The sequence below is a fragment of the Adelges cooleyi genome, unplaced genomic scaffold (assembly GCF_023614345.1).
Source record: "Adelges cooleyi isolate 19-005CV unplaced genomic scaffold, UGA_ACOO_1.1 ACOO_flye_CR_arks_rails_tigmint_CR_PRNA_651, whole genome shotgun sequence".
Taxonomy (NCBI): domain Eukaryota; kingdom Metazoa; phylum Arthropoda; class Insecta; order Hemiptera; family Adelgidae; genus Adelges; species Adelges cooleyi.
Window position 1 is genome coordinate 6119687 of NW_026096352.1, and position 18979 is coordinate 6138665.

The 18979-nt window shown below is 31.0% G+C and overlaps 1 protein-coding gene across 1 annotated transcript; it reads right to left on the reverse strand.

Annotated features, from left to right (window-relative positions):
* Positions 1–316: 316 nt before the first annotated feature.
* LOC126844768 (bleomycin hydrolase-like) lies at positions 317–6888 on the reverse strand. Its single transcript, XM_050583168.1, has 8 exons — positions 6733–6888; positions 6517–6669; positions 5764–5856; positions 5082–5219; positions 1767–2015; positions 1252–1481; positions 1058–1178; positions 317–538 (listed from the first exon to the last, which is right to left on the reverse strand). The coding sequence occupies exons 1-8, from the start codon at positions 6886–6888 to the stop codon at positions 317–319; spliced, it is 1362 nt and encodes a 453-aa protein (XP_050439125.1).
* Between the last annotated feature and the right edge of the window lie 12091 nt (positions 6889–18979).

Sequence of the window (18979 nt, forward strand, 5' to 3'; positions counted from 1 at the left end):
CGTCAGCGTCGCACCGTGACCATAACCTTTTATTACCGGGGTATAGATTTGTGTGTGATTATAGTATTTTTGTACTTAACATTTTTGTTGCCAGAATGATGTAAAAATTATTTTCTGCAAAAAAAAAATATATATTTTTTAAACAATAATAATTACACTAAAAAATATACACTACAATTGCTATAGACATTTATTATAATTCGATATTTAGTTAACATGTAATTCGTGTGAGCATAACAATTGATGATAAATTAATGAATATTTGTATAATGTAATTATTACTTAATATTAAATATCAATTGGTGTTAAATCTTCATTAGTCAGCAAGTTTTAACAATTTTCCTAACGGATCCCAGTGTTTCAGCACTATAGGTTCTTGGTTATACACTTGTAATACGCTCTCTGGTAGTAATGTCTTGTCAACAACCAATTCGAATACGTACTCTTTAAACCATTCTGCGGTCATCATTAAATACCCATTTGATATTTTTTGTCGACCCCACGAATTTTCAACGCAAAGTTTAGTTATTCTTTCGCTCTGAAAATTATCGTTATGATTATAACTAGTGATGGGCCGATACCAATTTGTACAGATATCTATTAAAAAAAATCAACATTTTTTGCAAAAACCATGAACCGATATTAAAACAAAACCGGAGTATCGGTTCTAGTATAAGCCCGCCCCTAATTATTATAAAATGTATAACTTAAAACTTATAAAGTTTCTGAAAGTTTCATAATATATAATTGAGGTGTATGATTGTTAATTTAAAAAGATTTAAATTACATTTATCATTCAAACAAATATTGTTTTGTAATTGTGAAAACTATTTTAAATAGCACCAGAAAGTTGGGGAGCTAATGAAAGGCCCCGTAATCTTACCGTCATTACGTTTAAAACAATATTTTGTCATTTAATTCATAAATAAATATTATAAAAATAATTTTTGTCATCAAACTTTCTAAGATTTTTCTTTTGTGGAACGTTGAAAATTCATGAGCAGTGTTTAAGTATAAATTGAGTGTTTCATTCGAGTGTTTTATTATAAATTATTACTTCAAGATTGATTCCTATGAAAATCATTGCGTGCGTCGCACTTGATTCTTGGTATGTTATTCTTTCGGCTTTGGACATAGACTTCGATACTTCTGTACCAAAGGTCACGTTAAAGTCATGTCTAAAGAAATAAACACCGTTTATTTTGAAATTATAGTGAATACGCCAAGACGTGTGGGTAAAAAATACTTAACATTTCCAAATCGGCTTGTCCTAGTTTTTTAGAAAACCGTTGTTCTATCTGACATCCAAACCAAACAGGTTCGACACGTTTTATGATGGAATCCTGACAAGCTTGCAACAATACTTCAATCGGTTGGTTGTTGAACAAGACTTGAGCACCCCCAACCATATTGTTTAACAAGTCCACCGTGTACAGTTTACCGAACGCACTTCCCGTCCGAGGATCTGATATCAAACATACCTAGTATAAATATAAATACAATTTTTCTAAAACACTTTTTAGATCATGTGTTTGTGACGATTTTATTGGCATATATTCAAGGAAAACGCATAACTTACAAACAACCACGTACGACTTTATTTTGAAAAAAAAACTCGGAAAATGTTGCAAAAGAGTCAATTTTTCAGACAAAAAAAATTACAAATTAATATACCAGTATAACATAACGTTAATAATAAAATCTATATACATTCCAGTTTAAAAAATTTTCGGATATTATTATAAAAGGCTTTTGAGAACACTTACTTTATCTGCTACATTGTACACTGGTCGGACTAATTCCTCGTAAAACTGTAATGAAGTCATCGGTCCGAACACATGAGGTTTATGATAATAGTCATAGAAGGACCATGCGAATTGTTCAGAAGGTATTCCTAGACATATTCCGACTATACGATACACAGTGCACATGTTTTGATTTATTTGGATTTGGATATCATCATCGTTTGCTTTATCGCTGACCATTGTGTGTAGAATTGACGCGAATTCTCGAAGCTGGTGCAACAAAAATGTGTTTTTATATAAAGATAATTGTTTATCGTTCTGCGCTTGTACCCAGAGTACCAAGTATAAAATTAATATTTTATGAACTTTTTCTCAAGATTGTTTTTGGATATCAATAATTTAAAAAAGGCAGTACAGTAGGGTCAGGAAATAGTGGGGACGGGGAGGTCATAGGTCTACTAGAATTATTATAACTGAAAGTGATAAAATCACTTTTAAATAAACGTTTCTATGCGAATCTATGGATAGTAGGTTCAAACCAGTACAGCCCAATCTAAGCACAGTAAGTATTATACGTAAGTGAGTAGTAGCAGTAGACAGCTGTAGTAGTAAGTTAGTAAGCAAGGAAGGTCCAGTATTGACAGATAAAAATACAAATATCGCTAAAAGCATTGTACCTAATGACAATTATGTGCTTAAAAATTAATTTTTAGTATTAGAGTGGACACGATTAAGGTTGATCGTCTTTCTATAAAAATGTATAGTCATGGTTTGCCATATATCGTAATTAAAAATATAATGAAAATGTTTTCATTACTTGTGGGACTGTCGATACACTCTCACATTGCAAAGATTAATAATTTTACCATTTTTATGGGGTTTTCCTTAATAAAAAAAAATTTGATTACAGGTTTTTGAGAAAATGTTATATTTTGTTATTCCATTCTAGATCGGGTCTATTTTTTTAGGACTAAATTCCTAAAACTGTGCTTGAAAATGTGAAATAAAGAAAAAAATTCTATCTCTTCCTAAGGGAAAGGTTTATGATATTTCTTTGGTTTGTCAATGTTTATCGGTAGTACTATGTTAAAAAATATTCCATAAAAAATGTGGAACTAAATGTCGCCTAAAATGTTTTTTAAAAAGTTAGAGATAATCGTAACTTTAAGTTAAAAATATGTAAATATGTTGGGAGTTTTTCTCGATTTTGAAGGGGAAGGGGTGATTTTTTTTTGGTCCATCAAAGTACCTTACAGTTACGATGTTTGATCTATAGAATTGCTACTCGAAGAAATCGGTTCAGTGGTTTAAAAGATATTGTGCACACTTTCTCATTTCCGCATCGAAACTAAAATTTAACATAGTAAATAGTTTATACATAAATTGACGTTTTTAATGTTTCGAGGAAGAATATTATAGTTATTACTTCCGTAATGGACAAATTCCAGAATCCAGCTTGTGAATTATAAACATTTTTTGTATAATAAATCCAAATTTGTCAACTTATTGAGTCTCTCGGTTGCATTTTTATTTTGCCAATTTTAGAATAATGTATTTGTGGTGCCGGGAGACCGGTGGTTTAGTGCTCGCAAAGAACAGATTGTTAGTATTGTAAGCAAATCCAGTAAAATGGGCTCCTTTTATTAAATATTCCTGTGGTCGTTTGTTTTATATGCTTAATTTTTGCGCACCAACCAAATTTTGGATCCCTCAATTCTTCTACATATTTTATTAAGCTCATATAAACTTTAAATTATTTTTACGTCACACGCGCATTTCTACTCCGTTTATTATCTCATATTTCTAATTATATGGAAAGTTAAACTTTTAAACAACACACGAGACTGTCTCATTTGGAATTATTATGGTTTTCATTGCATACACGTAGTTTTAAACACTTTGTTATTACTTGTTAATACTTATGAACTAATTTATAATCATACTAGACCCCTGCTGCTTCAGAGCGGGTAGGTCACAAATTCCGAGTACTGTTGAGCACGCTCACGACCCCTCGCTACAAAGTATTTTCGGGGAGGTGAGTAAATATTCAGTGCATCAATGTACTTATCCACAGATTTTTTTTAAATATTAGATAAATTGATATACATTAATATTTTTTTAAGTAAACCATAAAAGGTATAAATTCATATTAATTGATATTTTTTTTAGATGGCTTAACAAAAAATAATAATTACAATTTTTAAAATAATTTAGTTTTTCACTATTCAATTAAGTAGTATCAATTTCAAAAAATACTTATGGTAAAATCTATAGTAACTTTTTTAGGGTGGAGCGAATACTTACATTATACTTATGATAAATAATAAAATAGTAATTAAATGTTGATTTTGAATTTAAAAATGCATATTTTTGATTTTCACTATTTTTATCCAGTTTTTCAGATATTATAATATTAATAATTTATTTAAATGAAAAATTAGTTTCAATAAAAATGATTCGAAATTAATATACTATTTTTATGTTTCAATAACGCCCAATGTCTGAAATCACACCACATAAAAAAATTATAATAGTCAATATTAGTAAGTCTCTATCTAGTTTAGATTAAAGTAAACAAAGCGGCAGATAAAGCAGCAAATGAAGCAGTCACATCATTCATTACTGATATGATTATAGAAATCCCTTCAAATTATACTATCTATCAAATTACCAAAAGAACTCACCAAAAATTGCAAAAAATATGGAACTAAATACCATTTAGTAATAAGTAAAGGAAAATTAAATCAACGCCAAAAAAATTGCACTTAAATATACCATTGACAAGAAGACAGGACAATAGACATAATCCTAACAAGAACTCGAATTGGACACAGCTAGGTACCTCACCCACGCACACTTGCTAAATCACGAACTACAACCAATATGTCCTATCTGTAACAAACCAAACACCATGAAACACATAATCACAGAATGCAACAACTACAATAACGAACGCCACATTTTCAGTCAAACTATAAAAAACATACTAGAAGAGAACAACGAAGAAAACATTTTAAAATTCATTAAATCAATAAACCTATGTAATAAACTGTATAGTAGTACTGTATATAGTTTAACTTTAAGATGTAATTTTAACAATCTAATGTATTATGTAAGCAACATGGCTAATGACCTAGTTGTCGAAGCTATACTAAAAAAAAAAAAAAAAATAGTATCCAGGAATAGTTTTAATTTATGAAATTTGAATGAAGTTTAAATATGATATAAAATAACATAACTTTGTATGAGTAAATGCAATATTATCATGTAATAAAATATCAGGTCAGCTAAATACAATTTCTGTAAATCAATGTAATTAGTGCAACGTTCACTAACCTTACTGTTTAATATATCATTTAATTCATCGCTTTTTTTGCTATTAAAACTTTCAGGAAAATTGCTCTGCGGCATTAAACCATATTTTATTATGATATTTGCTACCATGTTCCAATGCCCACCATCTCCGACCGGATCCTAAGAATAGTAAAACATATAAATTTGTAATACAGCATAAATTTAATTCAAATTATTGTATAAAAATGAAGTATTATATGATTAGGCTATCTATTTGTTAATTTTCTATGTATATAGTATATTATATGTATATGTATATGTATATTGACTATCTATCTATTTATGACATAGTTTACTTCGTTGTTGCTAGTAAGCTAACTTTTCTTCATTTCCCAACATACGTATTCTTTATAAAACAAAATTTAATGTCAGATAATAAAAATACTAAATTTCTGATGTCAATAAAAAATGTGGTTACAGATTTGTAGTAGAACTGGGAAACGATTGAGGATATTGCAAATAAATTAGTAGTGAGTAGTGTTAGTAAAAAACATATCAAACGTAGATGATGTAGCCGTTTCAAGCAACAAGCAACTTCACAAAATCTAAGCCTTGTGGCTCTAAAGATGAACAATGTTAAAGTTCCGGAGCTTTCAAGCCATATAATAAAATCTACAGTATGACAATTAGATATAAAGATTAAAAAATACTGCCTAATACTCGCATTTAAAAGTGACATTACTAATCTTGAGTCCAAGCTGTCTCCACGTTTAGCGGTCAAAACGATAGTGTTCAAAAAATGATTGCTTCTTTCGATCTATTTAACATATGACATTCAATTAAATTTAAAGTGATACATTAATTATTATCACGTTTTAACATACTAATTAATTAAATGACCTGTGAAATCAGTTTGCACAATGTCATCATGGTATAAATACTTATTTAGAAAAATGTATTTCTTAAAAAAGTATTATGATATATATGTATAACAAACGTATGTACCTTCTTTATAGGCGTCTAAACGGCTTCGCTTGTTTCGATCAAACTTGGCATACATATTATTTTCATTAAGAAAATCGCATGTGTGGAGGTAAGAAACCCCCAGTTTTATGTCCGGGGTACATCTTTGAAATTACCGGCTTGATTTATAGGTAAACGTTATAAGAATAAGAACGGCATATTTTTTTCATTGTAAGCCGAGAAAAGTCAAAACAATAATTATTACGCATACGACGTTTTGTTTTACGCCAATCATTTTTAATCGAAAAATACTTTGCAGGAAAATTTGAAGGAAAGACAGCGCAGTTTCTATAAACGTCAAACCACAACAAAGTTGAAACTTAAATTCAAAACTAGCACAGTTACATAAAGACCGTTCATACACCTTTCGAGGGGATGCGTGGTTTAAAATATAAAGAATTATTTGGACTTATACCTTTCAAACCTGTTACCATAAATATGAGTGTCAACATACTTTATCCCAAAAAAATATGTGTGACTGGCTGAATTCGAATTCTTTGATCTTATAATGCTTCATGAACGGTATTCTTATTGCGTTCAAACAAGCGAATATCCAGCAGCGACCAGAATTTCGTTGGTTGGTCACTGGTATACCAATGTCTTTGATCTACTTAGAATAACATAATTATACAAGTCTTCGGATCTAGAAGCGAGAAAAAACTGACACGACCTTGTGCGAAAAACTATTGTCATAGGCCCCATTTTGAAGTCGTTCCCTCAATACTGAAACTTCTAACGGATCATGCTTCTGACATGCATTTTGAGCTAATACGTATCTGGGGTTTGAACGAAACGCTTTTTCGTATCTTGACACTGAACTATTCATCATCACATCTTAAAATGTTGAATAATTAATTACTAATATAATTATACTTACGTGGAAAATAACATGCATTGTGTTATAACTTAAAAAGTATACAGGGTAGGTAATCAAAACTTTACTTTACAGACATTTTTTTTTATGAAATAACTATTTTTGCTAAATAGGTTTCAAATGAAATCGTTATTCAATTTAATGATTAAAAATAGTATTAACTGTTAAAAATATTATATTAAATTGTAGTTTTCGAAAATAACTTTTCAAAATTAAACAGCAATATACAAATTTGATTTAACGTTAAATGTATAATAACGTAATACAGTTAATGTTTGTCGATAACCAGTTTTGAATTAATAGTTCTTGAGTGATTCCTATTTAAATGTATAGACGGATAGTCCACCTCTCTAATTATTTAAAAGGTACTAACTCAAAAAGTCTTTAATCAAAAAAGGCTATCGATTAATCTTAATTTACATCACATCATTCCGCTTTTGATAGGCAAGTTTAATATTAAGTTTGCTTTTGACGTTTAATAATTATCCTCAAAAACTACCCTTAAAAATAAAATTTTAAACTTAATATAAAAACCATTATTGGTATTTTATTTAAATATTGTTTTCTTATTTTTCAGCTAAAATAGTTATTTCACAAAAATAAAATTGCTCTATAATAAAATGTTGATCGTCTTGTATTGTATGAATGCAACGCATAACAGTAGACGAGCCGAATACAAATTTGACAACATTGGAACATGTCCAAGTGATTAAGGGCGGAAATATAGTTGATAATCAGAAGTTTGAAGGAGACTATATGGCTACATATTCATACACAAAGAGACACGTCCAATCACATATATGCGACAGTCTTATGTGTCATTTGTGATTTGGGTGTCTTTTCACAAGTATATTGAATTTCATCGAATACACAATTCACCCAGATTGCAATTCGGTAGTAATACTTTACTTGAACTGAAGGTTGTGGTGGTGACGATACGAGCGTTGTTGTCTACTGCACGGGTACGACGCTGGTTTGAGACCCTTTTAGGGGAGGCTTTGGCAGGCTCGACCAACACCAATCGTCCAGTATACAGCAGATATTCCATTGAGTCCAATAGCCTGTCCATGCGGTATTTTTTACAAAAGTAGTTGGCCCCAAAGGCTTGGCGCAACTTACGATGTAGCTCGGTTAGGTCGAAGCTTCTACATCGTTTCACCTCGTCCAAAATGAAATCAGTTATTCTTTCGAAACACGTGTAACGACCGCTACCATGGTAAGTCATTGTATATAATAAGTATATGATAAATGTCGAAAATGACCGTATCACGACAAACACCTAACACATCTATAATATATTATATGTATGGGTAATCAATAAAATACACCATCTGCGTTAGCTATATTTTGTCATGGATACATCCGCTACTGTCGAAGGTGCTACTGTTGAACTATCACATTGCAACGATTTTTGAAAAACAAAATTTTAATAATTCCATAATTATTATTTACAAAATTATGTTTTCTATACAAATGCGTACACCAAGTCAATAGATTAACTGAATAGGTAATAACTGTTAAACAGGATGTTCCGAAGAATCTATACCGAATCACTGTTAAATGGTAATGCTATTAATTACATTTTGTAATGATTAAGATAACCGTCATTATAGAGATCGCACTGTGTGCGGGCTCTGGTTTGGTTGGACAGATTCGATCAGCGGTACCGTTGCCGGGCATCGACTGAATTTATTTATGGCGCACACGAAAGCATTATTGACCATGCGCTAATATTATAATTATAGTATTGTCATATTATTGTTGTTTTGGTCCGGGTATCGATAGGCGCAGGGGAGTGACCACCGAGCAACTATTGTACCGTGGTTGCTTGTATGGCCCCGCTAACGACGTCCGCGGTCTTTATGTAATAAATTAACGTTGCTGACCGTTATAATTACAATTGGTATTATTATTATAATAATATATACAGCTGCTGCCGTCGTCGCAACAATAATGGAATATTATTTCGTTGTTTTCGGATCACCTAACAATTAAGATGTCGGATGCGTACGACTTAAACCGCTACCGGCCAGAAATTATTACCGTTTAAGTACCTCATCGAATGTTCGGTATGTGGAAACACTATAGTTAATCAAAAATTATACAATACCAATAACACTAGGATCTCGACTTGTTCTAAGTAAAAAAAAAAAAAGCATTGAGAATCGAAAACAATCGGAGCAAGTTGTGTTTCCTTTAACCAGCAAGGGCATAGACTATAATATTATAATAGATGTATCTGCATCAATGACGCTCAGACTATGTCTACCATATTTCACATCCGCTCATAGCTCTAGCAGCATCTATTTGAGTTAGAAATCCAAATATTTTTTTAACAAAATCTCATTGAAGGTACTCTTCGGAGTCAAATCTATAGTAATCATAAAAACATGATACTTGTGTAGTTCTAGTCAAATTAGTTTTAATATTCTTGCAACCCCATTTATACATTTGTCTTCGATCGCTCATAGAGTTTATAAAAATTCTTACTAACACCCAGGGGACTTAAACTGCTATTATTTAATTTTTTAGTATTTCCTATACTATTGAATAAAATAGGATAAATTTAGATCAGGATAAGTTGGACGGATATGTTGACTAACGAAGAAGTATTAGAAAGGATATCAAAGCAAAGATTTTTATAGAAATGTATCCAAATTGAATTATAGAAGAGTGTGCCTTTTATTATTCTACTCAGATGAATATATTAAGAAGACTGTTATGGTGAAGTATGTCCAATTAAATTTGCTTTTCTTATTATCAAGATCTTAGACAACGTCTATTTTACAGTGTGAGAAAATCGACCAAGTACCAAATTCGACGCGTTACACCACACGTTAACATTTGTATATTTTGTTTTTATGCGTTTATTGTCTAAATTTTGAAATTCTGAAACACGTACATAAAATAAGTAATGAAATTTGAAAACCTCTCAACCATATATTATATTAGAAACGACGACAGTATTGTGAACATTATGCGGTTTGTCATCGCTTTTTTTTTATGACAAAAGTCTGGACTGTATTATAATAACGTGTTGGCTAGACGAACAGCATTTATCGCCGTCCGCTTATGCGAATACTATGAAAAAAAATCCTAAGAGACCTGACGTCCTGACCAGATAAACCACTGAATTAGCTGCCATGTACCCACACTAACAGAATAGGTAGTAATTTATAGGACAACCGCAAACGATGACCGGCCTCATCGCGTTTATAGGGTTTATGGATAATTATCATATTGTCATGGTTACTGAATTGCACATTATACTACAATACTCTTTTCTTTTTTGTTTAATATGGTACAAGTTATCTTCTATTGACTTTTATATAACATTTATAATCAATACAATGTTGCACAATAAATAAATTTAATAATGATATGCGACAGTGATTGTTGTTAAAGCCAAATTCACATTTGACCCACTTAACAATGAAAGAGAAAAAAAACTATTAGTAACTACATAGGTAATTGAGCGGTATTAATTATTATGATGTGTATAGTAACAAGTCTCTGCACTACTGGCGAGTGAGGAGATGAACCTAACCTAACCTGGATGCTAGAAGTGTTTTAATACCCAGTTGGGACACAATGGTATTTAAATGATTTTGTAATTTTTAGTAAAATCTTAAGTAGTAGAGAGTAGCTATTTGTTTTGCCATATTGACGAAAATATTAATTTTAACCCGTGCCTCACAAGAGTTTAAATGGGATTTAATATAGGATTTTGATACTTGTGCAATGCATACATTTTTTCTACTATAAGTTTAAGGTGAAGTATTGGTGGTTTTATAGCTTGGAGTCTGCTAACACGTACAACATACCCAAAATCATACTTTAACCCTTGTAGGGCACGGGTTAAAATAAATGTATATATTGCAGGTCTTCGTATAATTTTATTCCAGCATTAGTTTTTTTTATTATTGGACAATTTTTAGTTATTTAAAATTATCATAAATTTTGCGATTACACACCATAGCGTTCACGTGTTGACGTTAAACATATTTTTATAATGTGTAATAATAAGTTGTCATTTGGTGTTTCTATTTAGAAACAATAAAACATATTGTACGGTTATTACCATGAAATAAAGGCCTTGTTTACCCTGAACGTGGAAGATCTATTGTAGTAAAGAATTAAGTATAGATATTGATAGTCATTTTATTAAATATTAATAATATTTCTAAATATAATAGTAAAAAATAATACCTGTTGTGTTCCATTGTTTTTTTTAAATTATCAACTACTATAAATATAAATTACAATTATTATAATTCATAAAATAAAGTCACAGTTATTTTATCATTGTAGCTGTATATTTAGAAACAAAGTTTGCACAAACAAACTGTTGTTGGCTTGTAAAAAAAATATACAACAAAAAATACAAATCAGCTTTTAAATGAACATAAATTGTCATTAGGGGGAATACATTTAGTGTAAAAACGTAGTTAACTTATATTACGTACCATGTAAAATCCACAATTCCTTAAGTATATTAATAAACAAGTAATAGTTTTCATTTAATTTACTCATTGTATACAATTTTGGTAAACATAAATTAAGCGGTTTCAATACGAATTTTATTTTCGCTATGTAGTTACTCATGTCTTTAGTGTTTTCGAATACGATTAGTTCTAACATAGATTAAATATACTGTGTATATTTAATCTATGGTTCTAATAAATCAGTGTACGCCGTTATTCTTGTCGTTTGATGATCTTTTGCAAAACGGTAAAAGTCATTATCCACGTTTAACTCATGTAATTGTTTATATTAGATAATTTTATTAGTGTCGACGAGTTAGGACAAAATCCAAACGGGGCCATCGTCAATGTTCAGATATCCAATAGTCAATTTGAGAGGAACGTTTAGAAGAAACCAAAAGTGCTTTAATACGGTTTTTGTTTTGTCGTTCATAATGGCCGTGTAGTTTTGATTATCTCCGGATTTGACTAAGTACACATAAGTGCTATTACAATACACTTTTAAATGCCACCACAAGTAAAACAATACTTTGGCGTTAATAATTTGTATTAAGAGTTTTTGAAATTTCATAGATTTGAACGGATCTGTCATCCAATCGACTATACTGCTAAAGTCTATATTAAGTGGAACATTATTTTCTGTCATAGGCAAATAGTTTTTTCGTTGACATCTTATGCGATAGTTATTTATTTATAATTTATGCGTGGGGTTGTCGAAGAAATCTACAGACGTTTCCTTTTTTTCATAGAGTAGAAACGTTTTTAGTTTTATGCAAGTCACCCAAAACCAAATGGGCACGTACACTTTTCCAACGTAGAACACTGTTATCATTCGTGTGAATTTAATTGTATAAAAATCGATAAATTAAATTCCCCCTTTCTCTCTCTATACAGTGTGATTTTTTTATCATCGGCCACTCAAATATTATTATATATTTAATTTTTAGAAAGTACATATTTTCCATTTTTAAAACAATGATAATATTTTTGTATGCAACATTTTTATTTTTTTTTTAATTGATACATTCGTTCCATTAAGTCACTGTTCATCGATTTCGCATTATGTTTTTAATTACGAATAAGTTGATTTTAAAAAGTATCCCTATAAATAATTTTTGGAATAAAAATTAAAAAATAATATTTCTTTCTTTTACAAAAGCGTTAACTAGAGAATATATTTTAATAAAGTCGTTTTAGAAAACAACCAATTAATAGATTGTTGACCATAATTGTTGCAACTTTTACCATTGACTGTTTTTAGTTATTTTAAAATAGGAAGGCATGTACACGTGTAATTAGAGTCTACCGCACCGTGTCTGACGATGCGGCCCTGATGTTGGCCTGCATGCGACCAGCGGACTTATTAACTCAAGAGAGAGAGAGAGAGAGGGTTAAGTTTCGAAAAGCAGAAATTACCACCTAACTTTTAATCATTAAAACGAAGGAAAGGGCTTGAACAATTAGCGAGTGGCAGGAAAGGTGGAGCGCTGCACCTAAAGGTAGTTGGACTAGACGGGTCTTGCCAAGGCTGGCCCGATGGATAGGGAGACGAAACCCAGTGGTCACGTTTCATCTAACACAAGTGTTAACAGGTCAGGGGGCTTTCAAGAGTACTTATGGAGGAGGGGAATAGCCTAGAGTCCATAATGTGTTTATTTCCAGGAACCTATGGATACTGTAAAGTGTAGAGCATACAGTGTTCTACTGTGAGCATTGGGCCCATTATAGTACAGAACTTCATCAACTCTTAGGAAGACCACTAAATCCGGAAGATCTGCATGGAGGTCGCCTAATGGAGGCGTCTGACAAAGCACGAACAGCATTTGTCAGCATGGTGGGCACGATCATGGATGCGAAAGCAAAAGACTGATGAGAACGGGAGCGGCTCCTTAGAGGAAGAGTGACATAATAGCGTAATAATTGTAAGTAATTGTATAGAATGTAATGTACAATGTATCGAAATTATCTAGAATGTACTATACCTTACAAGGTCTTAGTATTTTTGTCAAAACTTGGTTTTGGGATTCTTATTTACATTTTATAAATAAAAATATAAACATTGTCATACATACTGAAAAAAAAATATGTTTAATTTCAAATGTTATTATCTGTGTTTAGTTTTTAATAATATTCGTATCTGACCTAGACAAAGTTGTTAGGAAAAATTTAAGAGGTCTACAGAAATATTTTGGGGGCTAAGCCCCCAAAGCCCTTCTATTATCTCATCTGTACATTCGGACATTTTTTTTAGGTATCTTAAATTCTTTGTTGCACTTAAGACATACATAATGCTTAATATACTCTAGGACTGTATGTGTCATAAGGATTTGTCAGGGTCTTTCAACGCCACCTCTTTCGAAATTTAAACTTTCTATTACGCCAATCGTTTGTGAATCTTTCGTGCAAAAATGTGCAAAAACAAATTGGAGGAAGGGTAATTAAACAGTTTATTCCATTATTATTTAGAATGTATAGTATTTTATCATTGTAATCTTTAGTGCAAAAGAATTATATATTCTAATTTTTTAAAACTTATGTTGATGATAAACATTAATTAATATTGGGTTATAATGTGATCGTAATAAATCACTAAAGCTTTCCAATATTAACTCTGGGTGGTCTAAAGATAAATGCCTATACATCAATAACCATCTCACTAAACATAAAAGACAACTATATGGTAAAACCAGAGCAAAAGTAAAAGAAAAAGGCTACAAATACATTTGGATAAACGAAAATGCAGGTGTTTTGATCAGAAAAGATGAAAATACAAAGGTACGAAAAATTATTTATTATTTATTAGTGTTAAGAGTTACCTTGAGTTCCAGGGAAAGACTCAAATAATATAAAATATATTTTTTTAAAGTAGGTTTATGGTAAATTTGTATTTTTCAGAATAGTAACATAATATTATTTTCAATAATAATTTAGATTTTTAAATTAAGTTAATAAATTTAAAACATTATATAGTCATATAAATATTTACAGCTATTGGTATCCAAGTGTAATAATTATATTTTTATAGTGGGTTTGGATAAGGTGCAATGTATTTTAAACCATAAGACATTAGAGATTAATTATAAATTATTTGCCACTCAGTAGTTATTTGGTATGACTTAAGAGGTATAAAAGTTGACCACCATGAGTACATTTGTAATAAACATAATAATATAAATAGTAGTAGTTGTGTAATTTAGAGTACAAAATAACAGAGTAGAACAATTATTTAATGAGATTTTTAAAAAAATAGGTTTAATAAATAATATTTCGGCTAAAATAATTTTACAATAATGTGATTTTTTATGGATGCTGGTTGAAGATAACGTTATTTTCTCTAGGCCGACATACTTGAAAGTGATTTACATGTATTTCGATCCGAAATGGTATTTTAACGAGCCTGCCTGTTGAAACAGAACATATCGCTGTCCTATTGTCTTAATTAATAATGATTAGTAAGCATATCGGGGCTAGTGGTAACGGGGGGGTAACTAGTGGTTTTCAAGTGCACCCGTTACAGTATTTAATAAGAACTTAAGTCAGTTAAATGTTGAAAAAATCTACTCTTTAATCCCCGAAATCTAGAAAAACTAAAAAAAAGTTAGCCATTTATTCAGCTTTTAACTTTTTCTTTTTAGTGAATGTTTCAGCGAAAGCCTTTTGCGCTTAAAAACCTACATATAGCCTTTATTTAAATTCCGTTGTATTGGTGTACAACGGGATTATTGTTAGTATTAAAATAGTATCATTGAGTATAGATTATACAATCTATGCTATACTGGTTTACTGTTTGTGCAGTCGCTTTTCTCCTTATTTTAAAAATTCTTTTGTCCTGAAATTTAAAAGTTTTAAATCCGTAATGTTAAGCTAGCAGTATTCTGAAACGGTGAATTATATACATGTATTTTACTCTTATAAGCCGCGTTCTTTTTAGTGATTTGAAGGTCGGGCTTAGTAGGAGTAGAAGGTCAATTGACTTTAACTCAAGGTCAATACGAAGAACTTGAGTAATATTAGATAATTATTATACTGGTGTTGGTTAATATATTATATGATGCCTATTTGTATTAAATTGATGCTATTAACTATTTTCTCCGTGGTTTTCCTGAAACCGAACCGTGTGACCTCATTACGCAGCTTGATTGTGTCTTTTAAGTAGATAAAAAACGAAGCAAACTCACAAAGGTTTGGATTGGAGTGGAAACGCCCTGCATTCGAGTGCCGTTTTAAATGATAGGGGACATGTTACACGCACGACAGGGGTTTGAACAATTGGTAAACACAGAATAAACCCTTCATACGATTGTCTTTGGCCTCTTATACTTTTGGGTATCCCCGGCTAACGAACAAATAACAAGCAACACATCCAGACGGTTAAATAGCAATGGGCAGTTTTTAGCTTCGATGTTTAACTGAGAATGCATTTTATTGCAATGGTGTAATTCGCTGAGCCGATTTCTCCGTGTAAAAAGTCTATAGTCCTCAGAAATCGTACTAGAAAGGAAGTTTCTTGGGACAACAATTAAAAAGTTGGCTCCTTCTCCTTTAAATTTTAGAAAGACATACTAAAAATTCATATTTTTTTCAACTTAAAATTTATTTGAACTTTCCCCCAGGAGGGTTAGACAATTTTACTTCATTTCACTTTTTCGAGCGTAGTTTTAAGGCTCAAAGTCTGAAAATGAGACTAAAATAAGATCTAGAGTAGGATTTTACATAATATACAATTTTCTCAAAAATCTTTTGTACAAAAGTAAAACTATGTGTAAATTATTTAAAATTCAACAGGTGAGTAAAACATACAAATTGTTTACTGCCGATAGTTTTTGGGTAAATATTAAAATGATACCTGGTAGGATATTTAGGTAAAAAATTACTTTTCAACTTTTTTTTTTCATATATGAAAATAGGTTAAGGTACTAGTATTTTACTGTTAAGCACAGAACCACGACGGCACGACCCAAGCCTTATAACATATTATAATTTTTATTTTTGAGTATATCAGTGTACTATTTTCGTAATAAATGTATGCCTATATTATGTTCTTCTTACAAGCTGTAGTGTAGTGATTTATTGCATGCTCATTATAATATGAGCTTATAATATACATTAACGTGTTCATTATAGAGAACAATTAGACATAAAGGTGCAGGAGTGTTCTGGAAACCGGCAAACATTCATATTGTGCCCTATAATCTTGTTGGATTTAACGAATTAAAATACAATGGACTTTCAGTTAATGTTATTACACTATGAACGCGACAACACGTTCACGCCGATTAATTATTATCATTAAAAGCTAACGTTACTTATAATCTAGCCGCTGCCGTGGCCTGAAGGCATTTAACGCCGTACGAGAACCTAACACCTAAATCCTTCGAATAATAATAAGTTCCTACAATAATATAACAATAACGATTATCCAAAAGCATTTAACTTGGCGGCCATAAAGTGAACTAACAGGAATTAATGTTACCTACACTTTGTATACAAAAAACATTTAGTATTAATTATGTTATAAAATATTAGTAATAGAACTATATATAGGCGCGGATCTAGAACTATTTTTTTGTACGGTGGGTGCTAATAATCCTCCGTTAGATACTTATAATGTAAAACATCAGGGCACGTAACATTTTTATATTTTTTAATTGATAACGGTCTTATTAAGTTTTACTAATGTTTACCTACTCAGACGGCCAGGGAAGTCAATTGTGCATGTATTTTGTTACTGCGCACGATTTAAACAATAGTACATCATAATAGTTTTAAAATTAGTTTGATAGTGAGACTAGTAAAAAAAAACAAAATGGGTCAACACGGACGAAGGTGGGTGCTTCAGGTCCTAAGCACCCCCCCGATTCCGCCACTGTTACTGTGTACTTATGGAAGTTTTATAGTCATTCGATTGCTGTGTTTGATCCGATAACTAGATAGGATTTACCGTTCCCACGAATTCGCGGGCAATGTTGCCAACGTCGGACGTCACACGGCTCGAAGCGAATTAAAAAATAATACCGAAGATATTGGGTTATAACAATAATAATAATAACAAACCATGATAAACCACTCGAAAGTAACCCACTGCGATCAAACATACAACAATTTCCAACACTCCAAAGGACAAAAATGATCATGTCTGACCTGTTATGTGTATAGGCGCCCCCCGTTGCTCTTACAAGTTGTGCCGTGTGTCTGCGTGCGTTATACGCATAATGTGAGTGTACAACGCATTATTATATTCGTATAATATTCTGTACTTACTACTTATGTATTATTTTTTTTTTACGTGACTACCGCAGTGACACTGAGCAAAATAAGGCGACGCCTTGTGAGAGAGCCGTAGTGCGTAATCCTGTAACTGTGTACCTATGTATATTGATATTGTTTACTGTTTTTGTTGTTGTAATATTATTTGTAGAGGTGAAGTAAGGTAAATTTGAAACATGTCTAATTTTTCTAAGACAGTAAATCGCGGTTTCGTCAAAAATGATACAAACGATGCGATTTTCACAAGTTTTTTATTTACTTTTGAATAGATCCAACCAATTTGTTCAACTCGGACTGTCTCGTGGGCCGTGCAATCGTGCATCATACTTTTATGTTACTCGGGCTGCGGGAAATTCAATTAAATAGTAATTGCACACTCAATAGTGACATAAGTCCAATAAGTCATCAAAAGAATAAGTATTAATATTAAAGTAAATGTATATCAGTATATCACTTTAATATAATTTTAACAATTTAATTTTCAATCTAGCCAACTAACAATTTAATATGGATTGTGTGGATAAATAATTTATTTATTGATAATAAAACCTACAATCCTATAATTTGGTCTCTATCACGGTAATTAATCAGAAAACTGGCCATACCTATTCACTTGTTGATAAACTCCGTCAATCTCATTTATTTAACGGTAAAATATACGCTAAGATTACATAGTTTCCTATTAAGCGGCCTCTCAGTATTCTTCAAGTTCACAATACTTAGTTCAAGTAATACCTAACAAGTAATCGTACTATGTAACAGTATTATAAAAAAAAAATGTACAATAATATTTCAAAATTACAATACCTACTACTAGCACCATCTAGTGATTTATTATTAACAACATTGAATTGTATTCGCTATGCCAGGCTATGCCAGGCTATGCTAACAGCTATCCTAAAATAATTTAAACTATAATATATTTTTTCAATGTCTAACATGCAACATATTAGTATAATATTATAATTTGTTTATATCAGTAGATTGAATGGTTTCCTGTACGGCTGTACTAAGCCCAGAAAATATTATTCAGTATATAAGCATAAGCGTTAATTATGTATTCTTTGTTAACAGTAACGATACTATAATAATGGAAACATTGGAAATAATAATGTTATATAAATTTAAAAATAATAATAATAAAATATTTAAAAATTAAGCGATTTCTCAAATAATATTTAAATATACCTTCCCCTTTACTTCAAAGTGATACACTTTTTAATATTATTTAATATTTAATACCTAGATGTACTTCAGTAAAAATGCTGTTCAGGTTTCTTAATCTAAAACAA